Raw genomic sequence first — 19,329 nt, 5'->3', positions numbered from 1 at the left:
GCAGTTCATCCAGTTCTACATATGCACGCCTTGCATGCTTTAGGTGATGGGGTTTAATGCAGAGCCTGTTCTATCGCTGGGCTTCCAACTCAGCGGTGAACATGATCTCTCTAGTCTTAAATTCCATCACATTACCCAAGGACACTAGAGCATTAGTGCTGAAGGGTTGGCCATGATTCCGTCTCTTAAGAAAGTGGCGTCTACGGCCAACTGAGAACTTCAGACCAGCTCTAAATGCTCAGCTACTTCTGATTTTGGCTTACTCTGTGCAAAAACAACCCAGAATGAACTGGACAACTGGTGGATGTCACTATATATACCCAGTGCTGCTCTCTAATTGGTGGAAATCCATGTCCAGCGTTGTGTATGACAATCAAAATGGCTATTATTACCTCATGGGTGTTTCTGTTTGGTTATGGGCAGGGCCCTTTTATGATTGTTGGAAATCCATGCCCTGCTTTATGACTTCAGTCAGAATAACTATTATTATCTCGTGGTACTTGGTTTTTTGGGGCGGGGCCCTTCTCTGATTGGTGGAAATTCAGCAACTTTATTACATCAACATTAGAATATTCCATCATTGGCTCCTCAGTTAATCCAAAGGGTCAGTAATGACTGGGTTGATCAGGGAAACGCGGTGGATATAGTATATCTTGACTTTAGTAAAGCATTTGACAAAGTATCTCATACCATACTTATTGAAAAAATGACTAAATATGGGATTGACAAGGCAACTGTTAGGTGGATTCACAACTGGCTGAGTGATTGTACTCAAAGAGTGGTCATAAATGGCTGCACATCCAAGTGGAAGAATGTATCAAATGGGGTACCACAAGGCTTTCTCCTAGGCCCAGTGTTGTTCAACATTTTTATAAATAATCTAGAGGAGGTAATTGATGGGAAACTGATCAAATTTGCAAACGACACAAAGCTAGGAGGGATAGTTAATACCAGGGAAGAGAGAGAGAGTATTCAAAAAGATCTAGAGAAGCTTGAAAAGTGGGCAGCGACTAAAAGAACGGTTTTAATAAGGAGAAATGCAAAGTCCTACAGCTGGGTAAGAAAAATGAAAAAAGCACATACAGAATGGGAGGAATTGGGGTAAGCAGCAGCACATGTGAAAAAGACTTGGGTATACTAATAGATCACAGACTGAACATGAGTCAACAATGTGATGCAGCAGTCAAAAAGGCAAACACAATTCTGGGAAGTATTAAGAGAAGCATACAGTCTAGATTATGTGAGGTAATTATTCCCCTCTACTCTTCCTTGAGGGTGATCGATGAGTGGAACAGGTTACCACAGGAGGTGGTGAGTTCTCCTTCAATGGAAATATTCAAAGAAAGGCTGGACAAATATCTAACTGAGATGATTTAGTGAATCCTGCACTGTGCAGGGGGTTGGACCAGAGTGACCTTGGAGGTCCCTTCTAACTCTACCATTCTAGGATTGTATCATTCTAGGTCTAACTGTAATGTGCGATCAAACACTCAGAGTAGAATACAGTGAACTCTGGGAGTCAGTCAGATTATATTTTCTAACTATCATGGATTCAGCAGGACAGTCCTAGGTTTTTGGGTCTGTCCAGCTGTCCTAGGAGGCAGTTGACATGTTCCGCAGAGGTGATTTGAATGGAGTAAAATATCAAAGAGCCTATACTCACCTCTTTCGCTTCCCGTGTCAATGTGGTCCTCCGCTCACTTCCTTTTAGTGCGCTAACATACCACCTGTGTTAGCCCATGCTAAGGCCTGAGATTGACTGCTGCAATCACCTGAAGTGATTGGGGGACGAAGAGGTTTCAGGCTGTATTATTTTTTTTCATTGTATAAAAGGGGGCATTATTACTGGGGGAGAGGGCAGTACTATGTAGGGGCAGTATTACTTGGGGGTATGCAGAAAATGTATTACTGAGGGAAGTCATTATTACTGAGCTCCAGCAGGTAGGGCCATTATTCCCTAAGGGGGCATTACTATGTAGGGGTAGCCCATTAGTACTCTGTGATTGCGTCACAATGGGTTAACAGAAGTTGTTTCCCCTCTGAATAATCACTTGAAAAAGCGATTTTTGGTGATGTTCCTTCCATGTACATGGAGTCACCGACAAGGCACTGAGTAAAAAATCGCTAAGTTTCCGATAGTCGCTTCCTTTAATCTCATCGAAACAAAGCAACTAGTGAGGGATTTCTTGCTCAGTGAAAACGTCAGTCGATCAATCTTTCAATTGAATGGAGGTGAGCGGCCAGAAGTGATCACCGTCACGCTCCACCTCCATTCACTGAACTACTTTCCCTACTGGGTGAAAGCACAGGTGCGATAGTCGTTGGGATGACTATTGGACACTTATGTGCCTGACAGTTGTCACATGTACAGGTACCTTTTAGATGTCATTCTCCGCATTGAACATGATATGTAAATAGTTATATGGCCACAATTGAAGCTCTCTTCATTCTCGGCCATTGTGTATGGGTATTGGCTGCTAATGGGCTCCAGTAGAGAGGGAGCCCAGCCCAGGATGCCTGATTCAATATGAAACTTTGCTGGATTCTTTGAAAACAGACGGAAAAAATAGTGCAACAAGCCAAGTTATTTTTTATGGTGAGAAGATGGGCACTTTGTTGCAATGTGGTTCATCATATAATGGATCTGGTACTGCCATTATTTTTAACGTTCGTATATTGGAACCGAAAAATTAAAATATGATTGCGGATGTAAATATAGCTTAAAGGGGTTGTCCCGCGAAAGCAAGTGGGGTTAAGAACTTCTGTATGTATATTACTTTGTAATATACATCGTGCATTAAATATTGGCCATACAGAAGTTATACACTTACCCCCTCCGGTGTTGGCGTCCCCGTCTTCATGGCACCGACCGAAGCCTTCTTCTGCCTGGATTAGACGCGCTTGCGCAGTCTGCCCTCTTCTATCCCACTCCGGCGTACTCGCGCCACACAGGTCTTCTGAGCACGCCAGAGCAGGACAGAAGAGGGCAGACCTTCGCAAGCGCGTCTAATCCAGGCAGAAGGAGGCTTCGGTCGGCGCCATGGAGACGGGGACGCCAACACTGGAGGGGGTAAGTATATAACTTCTGTATGGCCAATATTTAATGCACGATGTATATTACAAAGTGCATTAATATGGCCATACAGAAGTTCTTAACCCCACTTGCTTTCGCGGGACAACCCCTTTAAGCCAGTTTTGCACGAGTGTACAGGTGTCTTTATACATTTCTAATAAAGACAAGTATCCTAGCCCAACTACAGGTCTACAGTTATAAATCTCGGCTCATTCTGGTCTTAGGAGTCCAGTGGGCGGTGCAAATTAGTGATTGACAATAATCTCTATATATACACCACATTCAGCCAGGATGAACAGCTTGAGGCACCAAACTGTTAGCCAAGTTCTAGTGTGGAGTATCTTGATACATGTCCACACCCTATGCAAAAAATCTTCCTGAGGAAAATTACACATATGTCAGTTAGAAGAATTTTATTACATTATTGCAATACTCTGCTTGTAACCAACCACTTGTACGTTGTACTTTCTTACACTTGAGCAGCCGCTATTATCGCATTCATACTTATTGATAATGCTGTATGGCACATGTATTCTTCATGCAGCCTTCACATGAAGGATTGAGTATTCATACAATGACACTGGAGACCCGCAGGTCCTGGAACTCTATGGGTAGAACACTTTATACACAATGGCGCACACAATGCAACAGGTAAACATATAAACTGTTCTGAGTGCTAATTATCATGTAGAATTACACTGAGTACGGGAGGGGGGAGTAGAGATGAATAAGCGGGTTTAGTGTCAACTTGCTAACAATGAGACTGAAGATGAGTTATCTGAATAGTCCGGGTTTCTAAGAGGTTTTCAGAGGAAGAAGAATCTTAAGTGGTTTTGATTTTCTCAGCTTCCCTGCATTCTATTCTGAACAGCTCTCTCACCCCGCTCAGCTACATAATATGGGGTCTATCGGGGGGCACTTCAGTGGTATAAGACATTTAGCAGCTGTGCTCACTAGTCTGGGGAGATTGTCCTTGGAAGGAAACACTAGACCTGTTTGAAGAAGCTGGTACAGTTGTGGTTCATAGTACCAAGAGTCTACAGATTTAAATAGTACCAACCACAGGTCTACAGATTTAAATAGTACCAACCACAGGTCTACAGATTTAAATAGTACCAACCACAGGTCTACAGATTTAAATAGTACCAACCACAGGTCTACAGATTTAAATCTCAGCTCATTCTGGTCTTAGGAGTCCAGTGGGCGGTCCAAATCAGTGATTGACAACTCTCTCTCAGCATTCTCACCCCACTCAGCTACATAATATGGGGTCTATCGGTGGGGGACTTCAGTGGTATAAGAAGTTTGGTAGCTATGTTCAATAGTTCGGGGAGATAGTCCTTGGAAGGAAACACTAGACCTGTTTGAAGGAGCTGGTGCAGTTGTAGTTCATAGTACCAAAAGTCTCTTAAAGGAAACTTGTCTTACTGAAAATTCAAACTGACCTGCCGACGTGATGTTATAAAGCTGGAGGAGCTGAGCAGATTGATATTTTATATATATATATATATATATATATATATATATATATATATATTGCATTATCAGAGATAACCCCTTAAGATTTCAGCTAAAACAGGAATCAGCTGATTTCAGCTCTTGCCACCCCAAGGAGGTTTGATGCTGGAAACTTTGGCTTGTCATTGGCCGCTGATGTGAAAAGCTAATATTACTTGGCGGTCATTCACATAAGTGTCTATCCATGAGTTTGTCAGAGCAGGAGCCACTCATCTCAAGCCATATACTGCCAAGGTTAATGATTCGCTGCAGAAGTCATGTGTGTATATGGCTGCAGCCAATGTAAACAAGGGATCAATGGAGAGGTTGGAGTGGTAGCACTGGACTGGCTAGGGATTTGAGTGGTTATGATATAATTGGCTATGTTTAACTATTTTCTGCCCTCTGTGATTTTTTTTCTGTAAACCAGAAAAGCCCCTTCCTCTGGATAGGTCATCAGTAGTTGACGAATGGGGATCCGTCATTTTGGACCCTGTCGAACAGCTGATTGTCCGGCCCATTGACCTCCAAAAAAAATTAATGAAAGTTATGTAACATGTTGTATGTCACAATTGTAGCAATAAAAACTGTCTCACTACGCAAAAAACAAGCCCTTATGTGGCAATGTCGATGAAAAAAAGTATGCCTATTGACAAATGAGATGAAAATCCAGAAACAATTGTTACACAGCCGGAGTTTGATGAGCCAATCACAGCCATTCAGTGGTGCCATTTACTGAATGGCTGTAATTGGCTCATCCAGCAGCGGCTGTGATTGGCTGCCAGCACTGGGTTAGCCAATCACAGCGCTCGCTTTGCTGGAGGCGGGGTATTCAAAGCCTCGTCACCAGCAGAAGAGCAAAGCGGCAAAGAGCTTTTGTTTAGCATAAGTCGACTCAGATCTCTAGTACCATATAAGATTAAATCCCTGTCCAGGGTGTAGGTAAAATGGACTAATCGGACTGTGATATGCTTAGCATAATGGCGCCATAGTTTGGGGAAAAGCAAGGCTTTGCTTTAGGGTTAATGTGTTGTATGGATTATGGTGTTATGTAAAGTATTGTACATAAAGTGTAATGTACCTGATGTGATGTAATAGGGTGTAATGCATATGAAGTGTATGAAGTGTTTATGACGAAGAATCAGCCTTGGCTGTAGTGCAATGCTTGGAATGGCGAAGATATGGAAGAGCAAAGGCATCAGCATTGCAACAAAGATCCGAATAATCCATGCAAGAATAATTTTCCCAATAACTACACATGCATGTGAAAGCTGGAGACTCAAGAAAGAAAGGACAGAAGAAGGATCTAAGCCTTTGAGCTGTGGTGCAGGCGGCGTATGCTGCCCATGCCATGGACAGAGATGGTCACAAATAAGGCAATCCTAGATCAAAAGTATCACTAGAAAGCAAAATCACCAAACAACGGCTTTCATACTTTGGTCACGTCATGTGAGCTAATTCTCTGGAAACAATATTAATGCTCGGCGCAGTCAGTGGGTCCAGAAGAAGAGGACGCCAAAGAACATGCTGGCTAGACACAATCAAGGTTGACACAAACATGACTGTGAAAAATCTGAAGAAGCGGCCAAAGATGGGGAAGCATGGCGTATGCTAATGCACGAAGTGACCGAAAGTCAGCAATGACTGAACAGATAGATCGGCAAGTGTAATGGTGGAGTAAAGTACAGGCCAGAGCAACGGTATGCATTAGCGTGAAGCTAATGTGATTTAAGAGTTTTGATATTGAAGGGTGGTTTCAAGTCACAAAACCACAGAAGAATTTGGGAATATAAATTGATAACAACCTTTGACATGCTGAATACTGGGTTAAATTATTCCCCAGGATTTATGCGTGAATGAGAGGTGTGAGACATTTATTGCACAGATAAGACCCCCATCAACAGTAATTCAGGGACCATAAACTTTCACTCCCTTATCAGTGTTTAGCTAAAAATGTTTGTGCACCTCTTGTAGCATTTCTAGCCTGCCCGACCTCCCCCCCCCCCCCAACAGTAATTTAGGGACCATAAAACTTTCACTCCGCTATCAGTGCCTAGACAAAAAAAGTTTGTTTGCTGTTGCAGAATTCCTTTTAAGTGCGAACCAATCACATCCATATCTGTGCCTTGTCATAAGTATGTATGTTATAAGTGTGTATAAATATCCATGCCTCTTCAGATCCAATCCATAAGCCTGAAGAAGAACCCTGCGTTGGTTCGGAAGCTCGCTATTATTACATCATGTATTTTTGTTAGCCATTAAAAGGTATCATATCTACAAGATTACTTGGTTTCTCTTGCTGAGAACAATCACATTTTTAAGAAATATGTAACGTGGTAGAGAAATCACTAGTATGATAAAGGTGATGATGACATGACAACCTCGGGAGACGTGGATGATGTCTAAGACATGTGACGGGTTCAGCAGTTAAGGAACGCTGATCCAACGGGGCATTTGAGGTCGGAGCATACGGCCACATTGATAATGATATAATTAGCGGTATTGCCACATTAATGACAAGTGACAAAAGATACTTACAGTTATGTGAAGTAGTGATGAAATCACCATGTGCCTTACTGCTACCAGGAGGAACCAATGAAGCATCGATGTAAATGCCGGCAAGAGATGCTACGTAATGAAAACATTTATTTACTGTTGCTTTATTTACTGTCGTTTTAAGGGCTTATGCTACAAGTTTACTACATAATGTTAAACGTACATGAACCCTCCAATGATGATTGATGCGTTTATTATGCAACTGCTCAAAAAAAATCCTGAACCTTTGTCGCATCACCATTCACGACTGGTTATACACCAGAAGCATTGAGTATTACTGGGGTATGGATATTAATTCCCTCAGTTGAGTCTTGAACTCCCTTATCTTTACCATATTAACACAACCCACATGTGAAGGCTCCCCACCTAGTAAATGTTACTAGATTATGTGTTTTGCTACCAGTGAAACGGTCAGGACCTCCTACATTTGGTCGCTGATTATTAAAATACTAACGACCACCTGTCTGTCCGTGAGTGAGTAAGTTACATGCTCCACCCCTGATCACATGGCAGTGATGTCATCACAAGTCCTTCATCCCTAGTAAGGGATTTACATACTCTGCCCCTGATCACATTTTTCACCCCCTTCCTGCTGACCCTTTTTTCCCTCTTTACCCCTTTATTCGCTTTTTTCATCTTCCCTCTTACTAATTTCCATTCATTATTGTCTGAAATATCCATTGTCCACTTTTTGCTTTGTTTTCCGCTGCGTTTGCTACCTTTAGACTCTATTATCTTGTGCGAGGCTATTTAGTAGATATTCCTTATTTGCAAAAAATTCTATTGCTTTGTGGTAGAGGACAGGTGGAAGGAAATATGACTGCAGAATCAGACTACATAGAGCTTGTTTGTAGTCTGTAACCATGGAGACTTTTAGGTCTTTAAAGAAGTTGTAGATATGAAACAGTTTTTCATTCAAACTATTTGTAAAGTGGGTTAGTTGGTATTTTGGATGCGCTAAAGTGCTAAAACAATATTGCAAAGGTAAACCTTCCCTTTAAGAACAGTAGAAAGTTCCTAATTAGAGATGAGCGAACGTACTCGGTAAGGGTGATTTCGCAATCGAGCACCGCGATTTTAGAGTACTTCACTACTCGGGTGAAAAGTACTCGGGTGCGCTGTGGGTGAGCGGGGGGTTGCAGCGGGGAGTGGGGGGGAGAGGGAGAGAGAGAGAGGGCTCCACCCTGTTCCCCGCTGCTACCTCCACTCCGCTGCGCCTCCCCCTGCCCCCCGGCGACCCCGAGTACTTTTCACCCGAGTAGTGAAGTACTCGAAAATCGCGGTGCTCGATTGCGAAATCGCCCTTACCGAGTACGTTCGCTCATCTCTATCCCTAATCTTTCAGTTGGCTGTCCTCACTTTTTATATCTAGGTTTATATACAGTATATCACCTATGAACATTGATATATTAACACATTTTTGGTCAGAGATCACAATCCAAGCAAGTTTTCAATAGTAAGTCCTATGCTCAATATTCATTACCCGATGTACACTACAATACATCTCCTCTCTGCCAATTTGGCACATAGAACCTCATTAACTGGTTTGGTGAAATTCCATCTGAGTTTCAATAAGTGATGCAGTCACTAGATACATGTATAAAAAATAGGTGTTGTTCATTAATCTACCTGCAAAACTTGTCTGTAACCCCGGTAGCTGGAAATATGCCCTAAGTGCTGCAATACTAAAGTCAATATCCACGGGACTATCTGCTATACTCTGAAGATCAGCAGATGGAGAACTATAAGAGAAGCTCGCCAGGTGATTTTTTTCTTAATGGCATGTATGGCTATATTCATGTGTAGACTTGTAATATACTTTGCATATACATGTCAGCAGGGGCGTAACTATAGGGGGTGCAGGGGATGCGGTTGCACCTGGGCCCAGGAGCCTTGGGGGGCCATAAGGCCTCTCTTCTCCATATTGGGAGCCCAGTACTATGAGTAAAGCATTATAGTTGGGGGCCCTGTTACAGATTTTGCATCGGGGTCCGGGAGCTTCAAGTTACACCTCTGCATGTCAGATTACATACATGGTAATTGCAATGTCTGATATTTGACAAGTCTTGGTTTACTTTTGATGACACTACGATAAGATATTGGATATTTGCAGACACAGTATTGATGATCAGAATCACCCCCATTATATGTTGAAAAACTCTTTGCCACTAGTGCACCCTGGGGAATGGCGGGAGGAAGAGTTTTCTGGTAGCCCCTCTACTGGTCCCCAGTATCAATTGTATCTGCATTTTAATATTTTAGTGACAAAGAGAAGATAAACTGTGGAATCACAAGAATTAAAAACGGGGATAATAATTATATTAAAGCGACCCTCCAGTCCTGGACAAACAAAGATGTCTGAACTGCTTTTCTGACTACCTTATGTACACTGTGCACTAGTATGCATCGGTGGTCTAACACACTACATGCTGCTCTTACTGGTCAATGCTGCTCATGTGGACAGCACTGGTGCCTCAAAGCAGATTTACCATCTTAAACTAATGCTGTATACTAGTGAACAGGTGACCCCTGATGGAGGTAAGGGGCTCTCCTGGTTCCTTGCTTTGTGTCTGGCCTTTCCAACCACATATGGGGAAGCAAATAACGAGTCTGTCTCAGTCTCCACAGTTGACTGAATTGCTAATAGGGTCATCGTATGTTTGTCAGCCATCGTGAAAAGTAGTGATATAAGTAAGGTACTTCCCTTCTACATTCCCTCCCTCTTAAATCTTGTCAGTCCTCTGGAAAGGCACAAATATCTTAAATGTTACAAACCTAAAACATACAACAGCAATAATCATATCAAAGGTAAAATGTACTACCCTGTCTGTCTTCCCTATTATTCACATAAGTGTCCTGGGGGTTGATCCCATTACGTGCCCCTTGGCTATGCTGTTGGCTTACTACATATGCTGGGGAGGAATAGGCATGTGCACCTTCTTCTCTATCCTCCTCAGAGAAAGCATCAGCTAAAAATACAGAAGGTGTTGGAGATGGCGCCTACTAAGCCTTTGACCACAGGCATTGAGGGTCATCCACGCAGGTCAATTCGAATTTTGGATCATCCAGACAACCAACTATAGCTGTCCAAACTCCTCTCAGACCTGTCACTCAGGTATAAATCACTCTTTGACCCAGGAACAATTTGTCGGACCATGAAGATTCATGCAGGTCCCATACAGATATCAAACAGACACACACTCAGCTATGTTGTTCCTTATCCTGAACAAATCCATCAAAGTAGGTGATCACACCAGCACTCCTGTTTAGGCCCTCCACCTCAGGGAGGCAATTTTTTGGTACCCGTCGGAGACAGTTTTCTTGTGCTTCCTGTTCATGTTGATACTCCTGGTAAGCCCGGGAACGTTGTCTTTCTTTTTCTTTCTCCATGGCCTTGAAAGAGTCTTCAGCAGAGGACCGGTTGATCTTGCTGGTGACTACGCGACTTGAACAGGTGACGCTTGATTGAGGTAAAGGGCTCCCATGATTCCTTGCTTCTTGATCGACTATCTGAACCAAATATAGGGAAGCAATTACCAAGTCCATCTTAATCTGAACCATTGATGAAGTTACTGTTGGCTGACAAAGCAATGATGACCCCGTCATGGGAAGTAGCAATATAAGGCTCTAATGTCCAGGCTCAATGATTAAAGTTGAATAAAACGATACTTCCAGATGCCATCCACCCCAGAGTTCATAATGAACTCCAATCTATGATTGAGACAGCTCTAACTAATTTGTTTACCAGTCCCTTCTAACAGGTGATGTTCCTGATGATTGGAGAATGGCCAGGATTGTACCCATCAATAAGACGGGTAATAGAGAAGAATCCACAACTACAGACCAGTTAGTTTGACATCTATAGTAGTTAAACTAATAAAAACACTCCTTTACAAACCAACAACTTGTTGGACCCTAAATAGTATGGTTTTACTGAGGGCAGATCATGTCAAACCAATCTCATTAATTTTTTTGATTATATCACAAAAGTGGTAGACGAAGGTCGTGCTATGGATATCACCTATCTGGATATCAGTGAAACCTTTGATACAGTTCCACATAAAGAGTTTATAGATATGTTATTGAATTTTGGACTTATTCCTTTGATAGTCTGGGTGGATTTGCAGTTGGTTGAAAGACGGATAAGAATGTTGTTGTTAATGGAGTGTATTCTGAACAGCGACAAGTTACAAGTGGTGACCACAAGGGTCAGTCTTGGGTCCTGTTCTTTTTAATATGTTCATAAGTGACGTAGGAGAAGGTCTAATAGATAGGTAGGTTTGTCTGTTTGCTGATGACACAAAAGTGTACGATAGGGTGGAAACTCATGGTGGTGTCCTGAACATGGAGGAAGATTTAGCCTTACTAAATAAATGGTGAAGACAATGGAAACTGCAATTCAATCCTTCCAAAAATAAGGTCATACACCAGGGAAGAAGAAATCCTCGGACTGAGTATCGTATCAGCTGTTCTCTGTTATCCAGGACTTCATAAGAGAAGAGATTACGGGTTATAGTTTATGACAGCTTCACAATGAGTCCAGAGTGCGATCAAGCAGCAAAAAAGCAAGGAGGATGCTCGGCTGCATAGCAAGAGGAATAACCAGTAGAAAGAGGGAGATTGTGATCCTGTCGTATAGAAGTCTGGTAAGACCACATCTAGAATATTGTGTTCAGTTCTGTAAGTCCTGTAGATCTCATCTACACAAAGACATCAATAAAATAGAACACGTCCAATAAGAGGCTACAGATATAGTGGAAGTTCTCAAGAACAAAACTTATCAGGAAAGACTTAAAGCCTGGAGGAAAGAAGAAGGGGGACATGTTGGAAACCTTTATATATGTTACAGGAGGAGAGAAGGGAGAGGAGGACATGATGGAAACCTTTATATATGTTTCAGGATGAGAGAAGGGAGAGGCAGGACATGATGGATACCTTTATATATGTAACAGGAGGAGAGAAGGGAGAGGAGGACATGATGGAAACCTTTATATATGTTACAGGAGGAGAGAAGGGAGAGGAGGACATGATGGAAACCTTTATATATGTTTCAGGATGAGAGAAGGGAGAGGCAGGACATGATGGATACCTTTATATATGTAACAGGAGGAGAGAAGGGAGAGGAGGACATGATGGAAACCTTTATATATGTTACAGGAGGAGAGAAGGGAGAGGAGGGACATGATGGAAACCTTTATATATGTTACAGGAGGGGAGAAGGGAGAGGCAGGGCATGATGGAAACCTTTATATATGTTACAGGAGGAGAGAAGGGAGAGGGGGGACATGATGGATACCTTTATACGTGTAACAGGAGGAGAGAAGGGGGAGGCGGGACATGATGGAAACCTTTATATATGTAACAGGAGGAGAGAAGGGGGAGGTGGGACATGATGGAAACCTTTATATATGTAACAGGAGGAGAGAAGGGGGAGGCGGGACATGATGAAAACCGTTATATATACTACAGGTATAAATAAAACTCAGGAAGGAAGGTCCTGAGTCTGTGGCTAGAAGATGGTGCAGCCATGCTGGAATATACAGAGGTGAGTGTTTTGTTTTATTGCGGGGGTAATAAATACAGGGGCAGAGTGAAACCTCCTCCCAGGAAATGGTGAAATTGTGTATTTTCTTCCCATTTCACCCCACCTAGAAGTTTTTTAAAGTTTACCAATATGTTACATGGTATCTTAAATAGTTCCATTTGCAAATACAACTCATCCCACAAAAACAAGCCCTCCTGTAGCTATGTCACTGGAGAAATAAAGTTTTATTTTTGTTGTTCTTTTTAGGCCTTAGTCAGACGGGCGTTTTTTCATGAATGGGTGTGAGTCAGACCTGCCTCTGATTGGCTCAGCGCTGAGCCAATCAGGGGGCAGGTCTGACTCACACCCCCTTCACACCCACTGCAGGCCGTCCGTGCGGAACTCCGGCTGCCGGGAGCAGGTGAGTATATATATTTTTTTTATTTTAACACTTTTCTGGATGAATTGCAGGGAAGGGCTTATATATTTAAGCCTTTCCCCGACAATTCATCCCGCGCACGCCGGCAGCCCATTGCTTTCAATGGAGCCGGCTGTATTGCCGGCTCCATTGAATTCAATGGGCAAACATCGTTCTTCTCTGCCACAGCTGTTACACCTGTGGCAGAGAAGAATGATTTGTCTTCTATATGTTCTCAATGGGGTCGGCGCTGCTGCCGCCGGCCCCATTGAGCGCATATAGAGAAGAGAACAGGAATCACAGATCGCAGATAGGTGTGATCTGCGATTTTTGTTCTATAATTTATCGGACGAGCGCATAAAAAGCACTCATGTGTCTGATACCATTGCAAAGCAATGGTTTTAAAAAATCGCCGGACGCATGCGCAAATCGCGCGAAAAAACGCCCGTCTGACTAAGGGCGCCTACCCACTTGCGTTGCCGATTTTCGCGCGTGAAAAACACGGTGTTTTCGCGCATTTTTTGAGCGTTTTTTGCAGCCCTCCATTGACAATCATGGGTGCATTAAGAGAAAAATAAGGAGACATATGCAACTGACAGTTCCTATGTGAAAAAACCCCACCAAACGGAAAAAAAAAACCCAGATGGACAAGAACACATTCTATACTAATTGCTCTTGAGAAAAAACGCAAAACATCACAGGAAAAAAATCACAAGTGGGTAGGCGCCCTAAGGCCTTAAAGTGTAGGGGAGACATGCAAAAAAACAAAAAAGGGGAAGGGAATAAATCTAGTAGTGTTACAAATGTTATTGTTGACGGCTTAAACACTAATAAATGATCTAGTCTAGCAATCATTACCACAGTCAGGTCCAGGCGATTTCACACATCCTGCTGATTCATGGACATTATTTAACTAAATCACACCTGCTGGTGTCCAGAGTAGAGAAATATAGAGGTACTTTGGTGGAGGGTTCCCAATTAGTGGTCTATTTACCATATACCTGAGCTAGACATATCCCCAGGATTGCACCTATGACACCTTGTGCATATACTGTGGATATTTTCCGCTGCAAAGATTGCCTGAAATCCAATCGAAATCCATAAAATCTTTGCAGCAGATAGTGCTTGCAACGATCTGTACTTTGGATTTGTACTGTACTGTAATCTGGCACTTATGCACAAGGACTTTAACATTGTGAAGTGGGGTTGTCCTCATGACAACTGCATGAGTAGTGTTATCCAGACTGTACAGTCTTCTCTTTGGCTGCTCAGAGGCTGTTTTGCTTTGGAGAATTACTGTAAGGCTGGGTTCACACGGGGCGTATTCCCGCCGGAAATCCCGCAGTTTGGCCGCAGCAAAAACCGCGAGATTTCCGCCGGGAGAACCGCCACGGAAAAACCCACGGCGGCAATAAAAAAAAATAGACATGCTGCATATTCTGAAACCGTGTCTGCGGCCGCCGCAGCCGCGGTTCCAGCCTGGCTTACCGCAGCGGATTGGCCGTTCTGTGTGGACGAGATTTCTCAGACATGGCTGGCTAATCCCGAGATTAGCGGCTGCAGGCAGATTTGCCGTGGCGGAATGTCCGCGGCAAATCCGCCCTGTGTGAACCCAACCTTAGCGGTCCGTAACATACCTAAAACCAACCTGGTACAGTATATTTAGCAAGCTCACACCCCTTTCTCAGTTGTACCCACTCAGGGCTACTAAGTCACTAGATTTCCACCCATCCTCCCTCTGGCAATCCAGGCTGATTTTTTTTTTACAAAAAGTGGTAAAATTTAGGACATTAAAAAAATTGAAAAGTAATCTTTCCATTTGGGAACATTGGGGTTTTCCGAGTTGTGTAAAGGCCTCTCACTGGGTTCCCCATGCTGTAAAATATAAAATAAAAAATCAGCTGATACCTACCTTGTCCGTTCGCCTCTGTCAGCTCAAAGTCTTCCTGCTGGCATCATCTGTACAGGCTGCAGTCAGCCTGAAACGTCTTCTAGCAAGCTGCAGCAGCCAATGATAGCGCTTAGTGATGATTGCCGAGTGCTGTCATTGGCTGCAGCAGCAGGTTCACGGGACATCACAGGCAGCTTGTAAACAAACACCGCGTAGACCAAAGCCAGAGGTACGGACCGGGAACGGAGCGCAGTGAGCATCAGCTGATTTGTATTTTACAGCATGGGAGACTTGGAGAGGTGTTTATATTACTCGGAAAACCCCTTTAAGGGTTCATTGCACCCCTCAAGTTCATATCTAGCATCGACAAGAATAGATTTAAGATCAAGTAGAAAAATGTTGCGCAAACACTTGTTTAGTCCGTGATCGTGGTTTAATCTAGGTTCAATTTGATCCAGCAATTTTGGTGGATCAAACTTGTTGATCTAAGTTTGGCTGGCGAAATCCAAGATGGTGGACTAGGCTGATAGTCTTTCCTGGGTGATGACATTATACCCATGTTTGCTGTTGGTAGCAGCTATGTTTCTACTATTACTATGAACGCTGGGAAGATACCCTGACAACAGTCACCAATCACCTTTGCGCAAAACGTTTCTTCTAAGTTCAACCTTTGATCGGAAATTCGTCCCGTCTAAATGGGCCTTAAGTGCTCCACAGATTGTCAACAATTAGTGTCAAGCATACAGTAATGGGCTGCTGTATACTTTATATGCCAAATCAATAATTGTTAGGCAGTTGTTAGCAGGTTGATAAACTCGGTTAGTCATTAACAGCTGGTTAGTAATCAATGTTTAGATAAGTAAAGCCTCATCTAAAAAAACAATGCATTCATCACTTCGCCAGGAGCCATGGACAATGCCACCGAGGCCCCATCTACTGGTTTCCAACCTGGCACATTCGAGGTTCCTGATATCGTTGTCGTTGTCATTTATTTTGTGCTTGTCCTTGCAGTTGGAATATGGGTAAGTCCATAAGTATTAGCATCTTGTCTTATTGTTTAGGTTGACTTTGTTAGTCCAATCTATTGCTCTTTTAAGAGGACAATGACCTCCTTCGTAGGAGAATTATATGTTTGATGGAGTAGAGCTGATATGATCAAAAGTGAGATAATTGGTCATTGACTCATTGGCTTTTTTAAGATCACTCAAAGTAGTTGCAACTTGCAATTAGTCACATGTTGCTCAACGTGACCCATACATTCATTCATTGTCCATTAGTGCAAATGCAAATTCTGATATCTTGAACCAAGTATTTGTCCATTTTGGCATATGAAAGTTAATGCAGCTTCGCTATATGAAAGACACCAACCCTTTCACAATAATTGGGGCTTCCCTCTATAAAAATTAGACTGGTGACCCCCAAAGGGCAGCATAAAATCAAGTGACAAGTTTTCCGTGGATCAGTTTCAGTGTAAATCCACAGTAGATGGAAAATTTAACGATCTGGGCAATTTCCAACGAGGCCTGGTCATCGGTACTAGACTAGCCGGGACCGTAATTTCACTGCCAACCTTGTGACACTTTGTAACGGTGTGGAGAGTATATCAGGAATGGAGCAATTGAGGGAAAACATCCAACGAACAGGAGTACAGTGGATGGAAACAACTATTTGCCTAAAGGGGTGAAAGGAGGATGTCAAGAATCATTCTGATCAACAGGCAGTGCAAAGTTTAGCAAATTGCAGCTGGACACAATACTGATGCTCCAATTAACATGTCCAAATGCAGAACTTGTCTTTACTTAGTGTAGTGGCCCAGTACATGTTTCCTGGTCCACTCCATAAATATCATACATGTAATGTCTTGTCTTGATGCCTGGTTCAAAATGTCTTGTCATTCTGTTATCTGTTATGTGTATTGCACAGCTGCAGTACCTAATGGGTTAATGCCTGCAAAGTATGAGCTGACTGTCTGTAATGTATCAATTCTATCCTGTCACGTGGTGTGAGAGAGGTTATAAAAGTGAGTGATACAGAGCGGAAAAGGGGTTCCATGTCTTTAGGAGTGGTAGTCGGGAGGTCCAGGTGCATGGGGGCACCTTCAGCCCTCATGCACTGAAGCATGGAAGAGGAGGAGAGGTTTTCCTTTGTGTATGCTATTGTGAAGAGAGAGTGATTTCCACCGAAGAACAGCAAGAGCCGGCGTGAGTGAGTGCATAACAAGGCCCAGTGCAGAGGTACTATATATCTTGTCTTTTCGCACGCGGCTGTCTGAAGTCTGGATCACCATGTAGAGGTACACCCTTTGTCTGTCATGCACTGGTTGATCTGAAGTCTGGATCACGATTTGGAGGTACTACTGTCAAGTCCATTGAATTGCCTGCACTGTTATTACGTTCAAGTGTGCCTTGTATTGCTGAAGTTTTTTAGTAAAGTTATTTCCAGGCCCTGACCGTTCCCAGGGACCTGAGCTACTTAAGACTGTCTGTGCCTTATTTATTTTCCCCACCAATGTTTATGCCTGGGGATACCATAACAGTTGCGTCTTGCGTGGCATTCCCTACTCCTGTTATCCTTTTTATTGGGCATCCCCATGCCGGGGGTGTCCAGAAGTGGCCCCGCGCTGCCCTGGCTATGTGGAAGGAGCTTGGTAAATGCCACAGTAACAAATCAACACCTTACTCTCCCAGCTCCTCAGCGTATGCAATGTGTCCAGGGTCACCCAACGGAACGCTGCATTGGCACGGATAGGATATACCAGCAGACTAATTCTGAAGGCCAAAGAAGGTCCAACATGCTACTAGATAGGGGTCTAATAAATCAACAAACCATGTATGTATTTACATCTCCGGCAGATAATAAGTATCGGCTGCCAGGCCAAGGATGCTGAATCAGCTTGAGTATCATAATAGTGATTACAGCCTTCATCTAGCCTTCCGTTATATGTTTTGCTTAATTTATATGAAATTGATTAGAGTTTGGAAGAAAATTTGGAGGTGGACCTGGGAGACAATCAGTGGATTCCAAGACTTTTTTGTAAAACAGCGCCTCATTTGTCCATGGACTGTGTCTGAGTTTGGAACTCATTCTCTATTCTGGTCCTTTAAAAGCTCTTTAATGTTCAATGTCCATTATGAATATTCTCCTACCTGCACAAAGTCCTCTGGCATACTATGGCAGTAGGGGACCAATTTTAGTTACTGACATATTAAAACAGCATTTACTTCTTGTGCAATTAGTGGGATTTGTACTGTGGATGTACATTGCAATTACAATATATAATTCTAAATATGTTTTTTTTGTTTTAAAGAATTCAATATCTGCTGACTCAGCTGTTCAGTCAATCGTTATATGCAATACAAAGGTCAAAAGGAAGGATTCATAACAGAAAGCACACATGAGTATGGGAATTACTTAGTATATGAGTCTATGATGGAATAATCCTTCACTATTGAAATGATAGTTACACTATAAATCACTAGACAACCTTTTAACAGGCCTTACAACAAGATTAGGGACATAAGCCAAGCCAAAATGCCCTTGTACATACAGCTGCATTGTGGTTATTGCTCCTCATTAGTGTACAGTAGAGTTCTGGCTGAGTTCAGCTAGTATTTCCTTCCATTCATCCTGAAAACGTCTGGCAAGTTCTCTCAAAAAAGATGGACCCTATTCATACTTCCTGTTCAGTAGGTTCAGGTGGGGACTTTGTGCAGACCTGTCTAATCATGGGACATCCATATACTTAAACCAACATAAACAGCGTTGGATTTGTGACAAGGCGCGTTGTCTTGTAGGAAGTATGGCCGACCATTCCCAGAGTATTACCACAGTGATGGCAGCATATTATTGACTAAAATTTCAAGGTACACCTCCATGTTCATGGTTCTTGTCACTACAACTAACAGACAGACACCATAATGGAACCTCCGCTGTACTTAACTGTTGGCACAACACATTCAGGCAAAAGGTGTTCCCCAGACTCCTCCACACTTGGGTACATCCATCTAATGTGCCGATGGAGTAGTGTGATTCATCACTCCATGGAACGTTCTTCCATTGCTCAACTATCCAATGACAAAGCTCCTTGCACCATTGTAGACGTCTAGAGCTGATGCATCTTCTTTGAGAGAACTCGCCTGATGTTTGCAGGATGAATGGAGGGAAATACCAGCTGAAGTGTATCGAACATTAATAAAATGTATGTCACGGAGCAGAGAGTATCCATTGCCAGAGGAGCCCCAAGAAGTATTAACATATGTAAATAGATATTACTTTTGATTCTTGCTCAGATGTCCCATTACTTTTGGTAGGCTAGTGTAACTCCCTACACCCTTGTGGTGCTCTGCACTGGAAGAAACATTCCCCTCTTG

At 42.8% G+C, this 19,329-nt stretch overlaps 1 protein-coding gene across 3 annotated transcripts in view; it reads left to right on the top strand.

Annotated features, from left to right (window-relative positions):
* The first annotated feature begins 8,768 nt into the window (after nucleotides 1–8,768).
* The window catches only part of SLC5A9 (solute carrier family 5 member 9), a 45,037-nt gene continuing 34,476 nt past the window's right edge, over nucleotides 8,769–19,329 (top strand). The window contains exons 1-2 of one of the 3 annotated variants that reach the window (XM_066594770.1): nucleotides 8,769–8,888; nucleotides 15,863–15,981. In XM_066594770.1, coding sequence (XP_066450867.1) covers nucleotides 8,861–8,888; nucleotides 15,863–15,981 — 147 coding nt within the window. In that variant the 5' untranslated portion in view covers nucleotides 8,769–8,860. Of the gene's footprint in view, nucleotides 8,911–15,862; nucleotides 15,982–19,329 lie in introns of all 3 variants that reach the window. The other 2 variants (XM_066594772.1, XM_066594771.1) reach the window with 2 other exon arrangements.

The sequence above is a fragment of the Eleutherodactylus coqui genome, chromosome 3 (genome assembly GCF_035609145.1).
Source record: "Eleutherodactylus coqui strain aEleCoq1 chromosome 3, aEleCoq1.hap1, whole genome shotgun sequence".
Classification (NCBI taxonomy): Eukaryota; Metazoa; Chordata; class Amphibia; order Anura; family Eleutherodactylidae; genus Eleutherodactylus; species Eleutherodactylus coqui.
The sequence above is the reverse complement of the archived record's forward strand: the minus strand, read 5'-3'. Positions and strand labels throughout refer to the sequence as shown.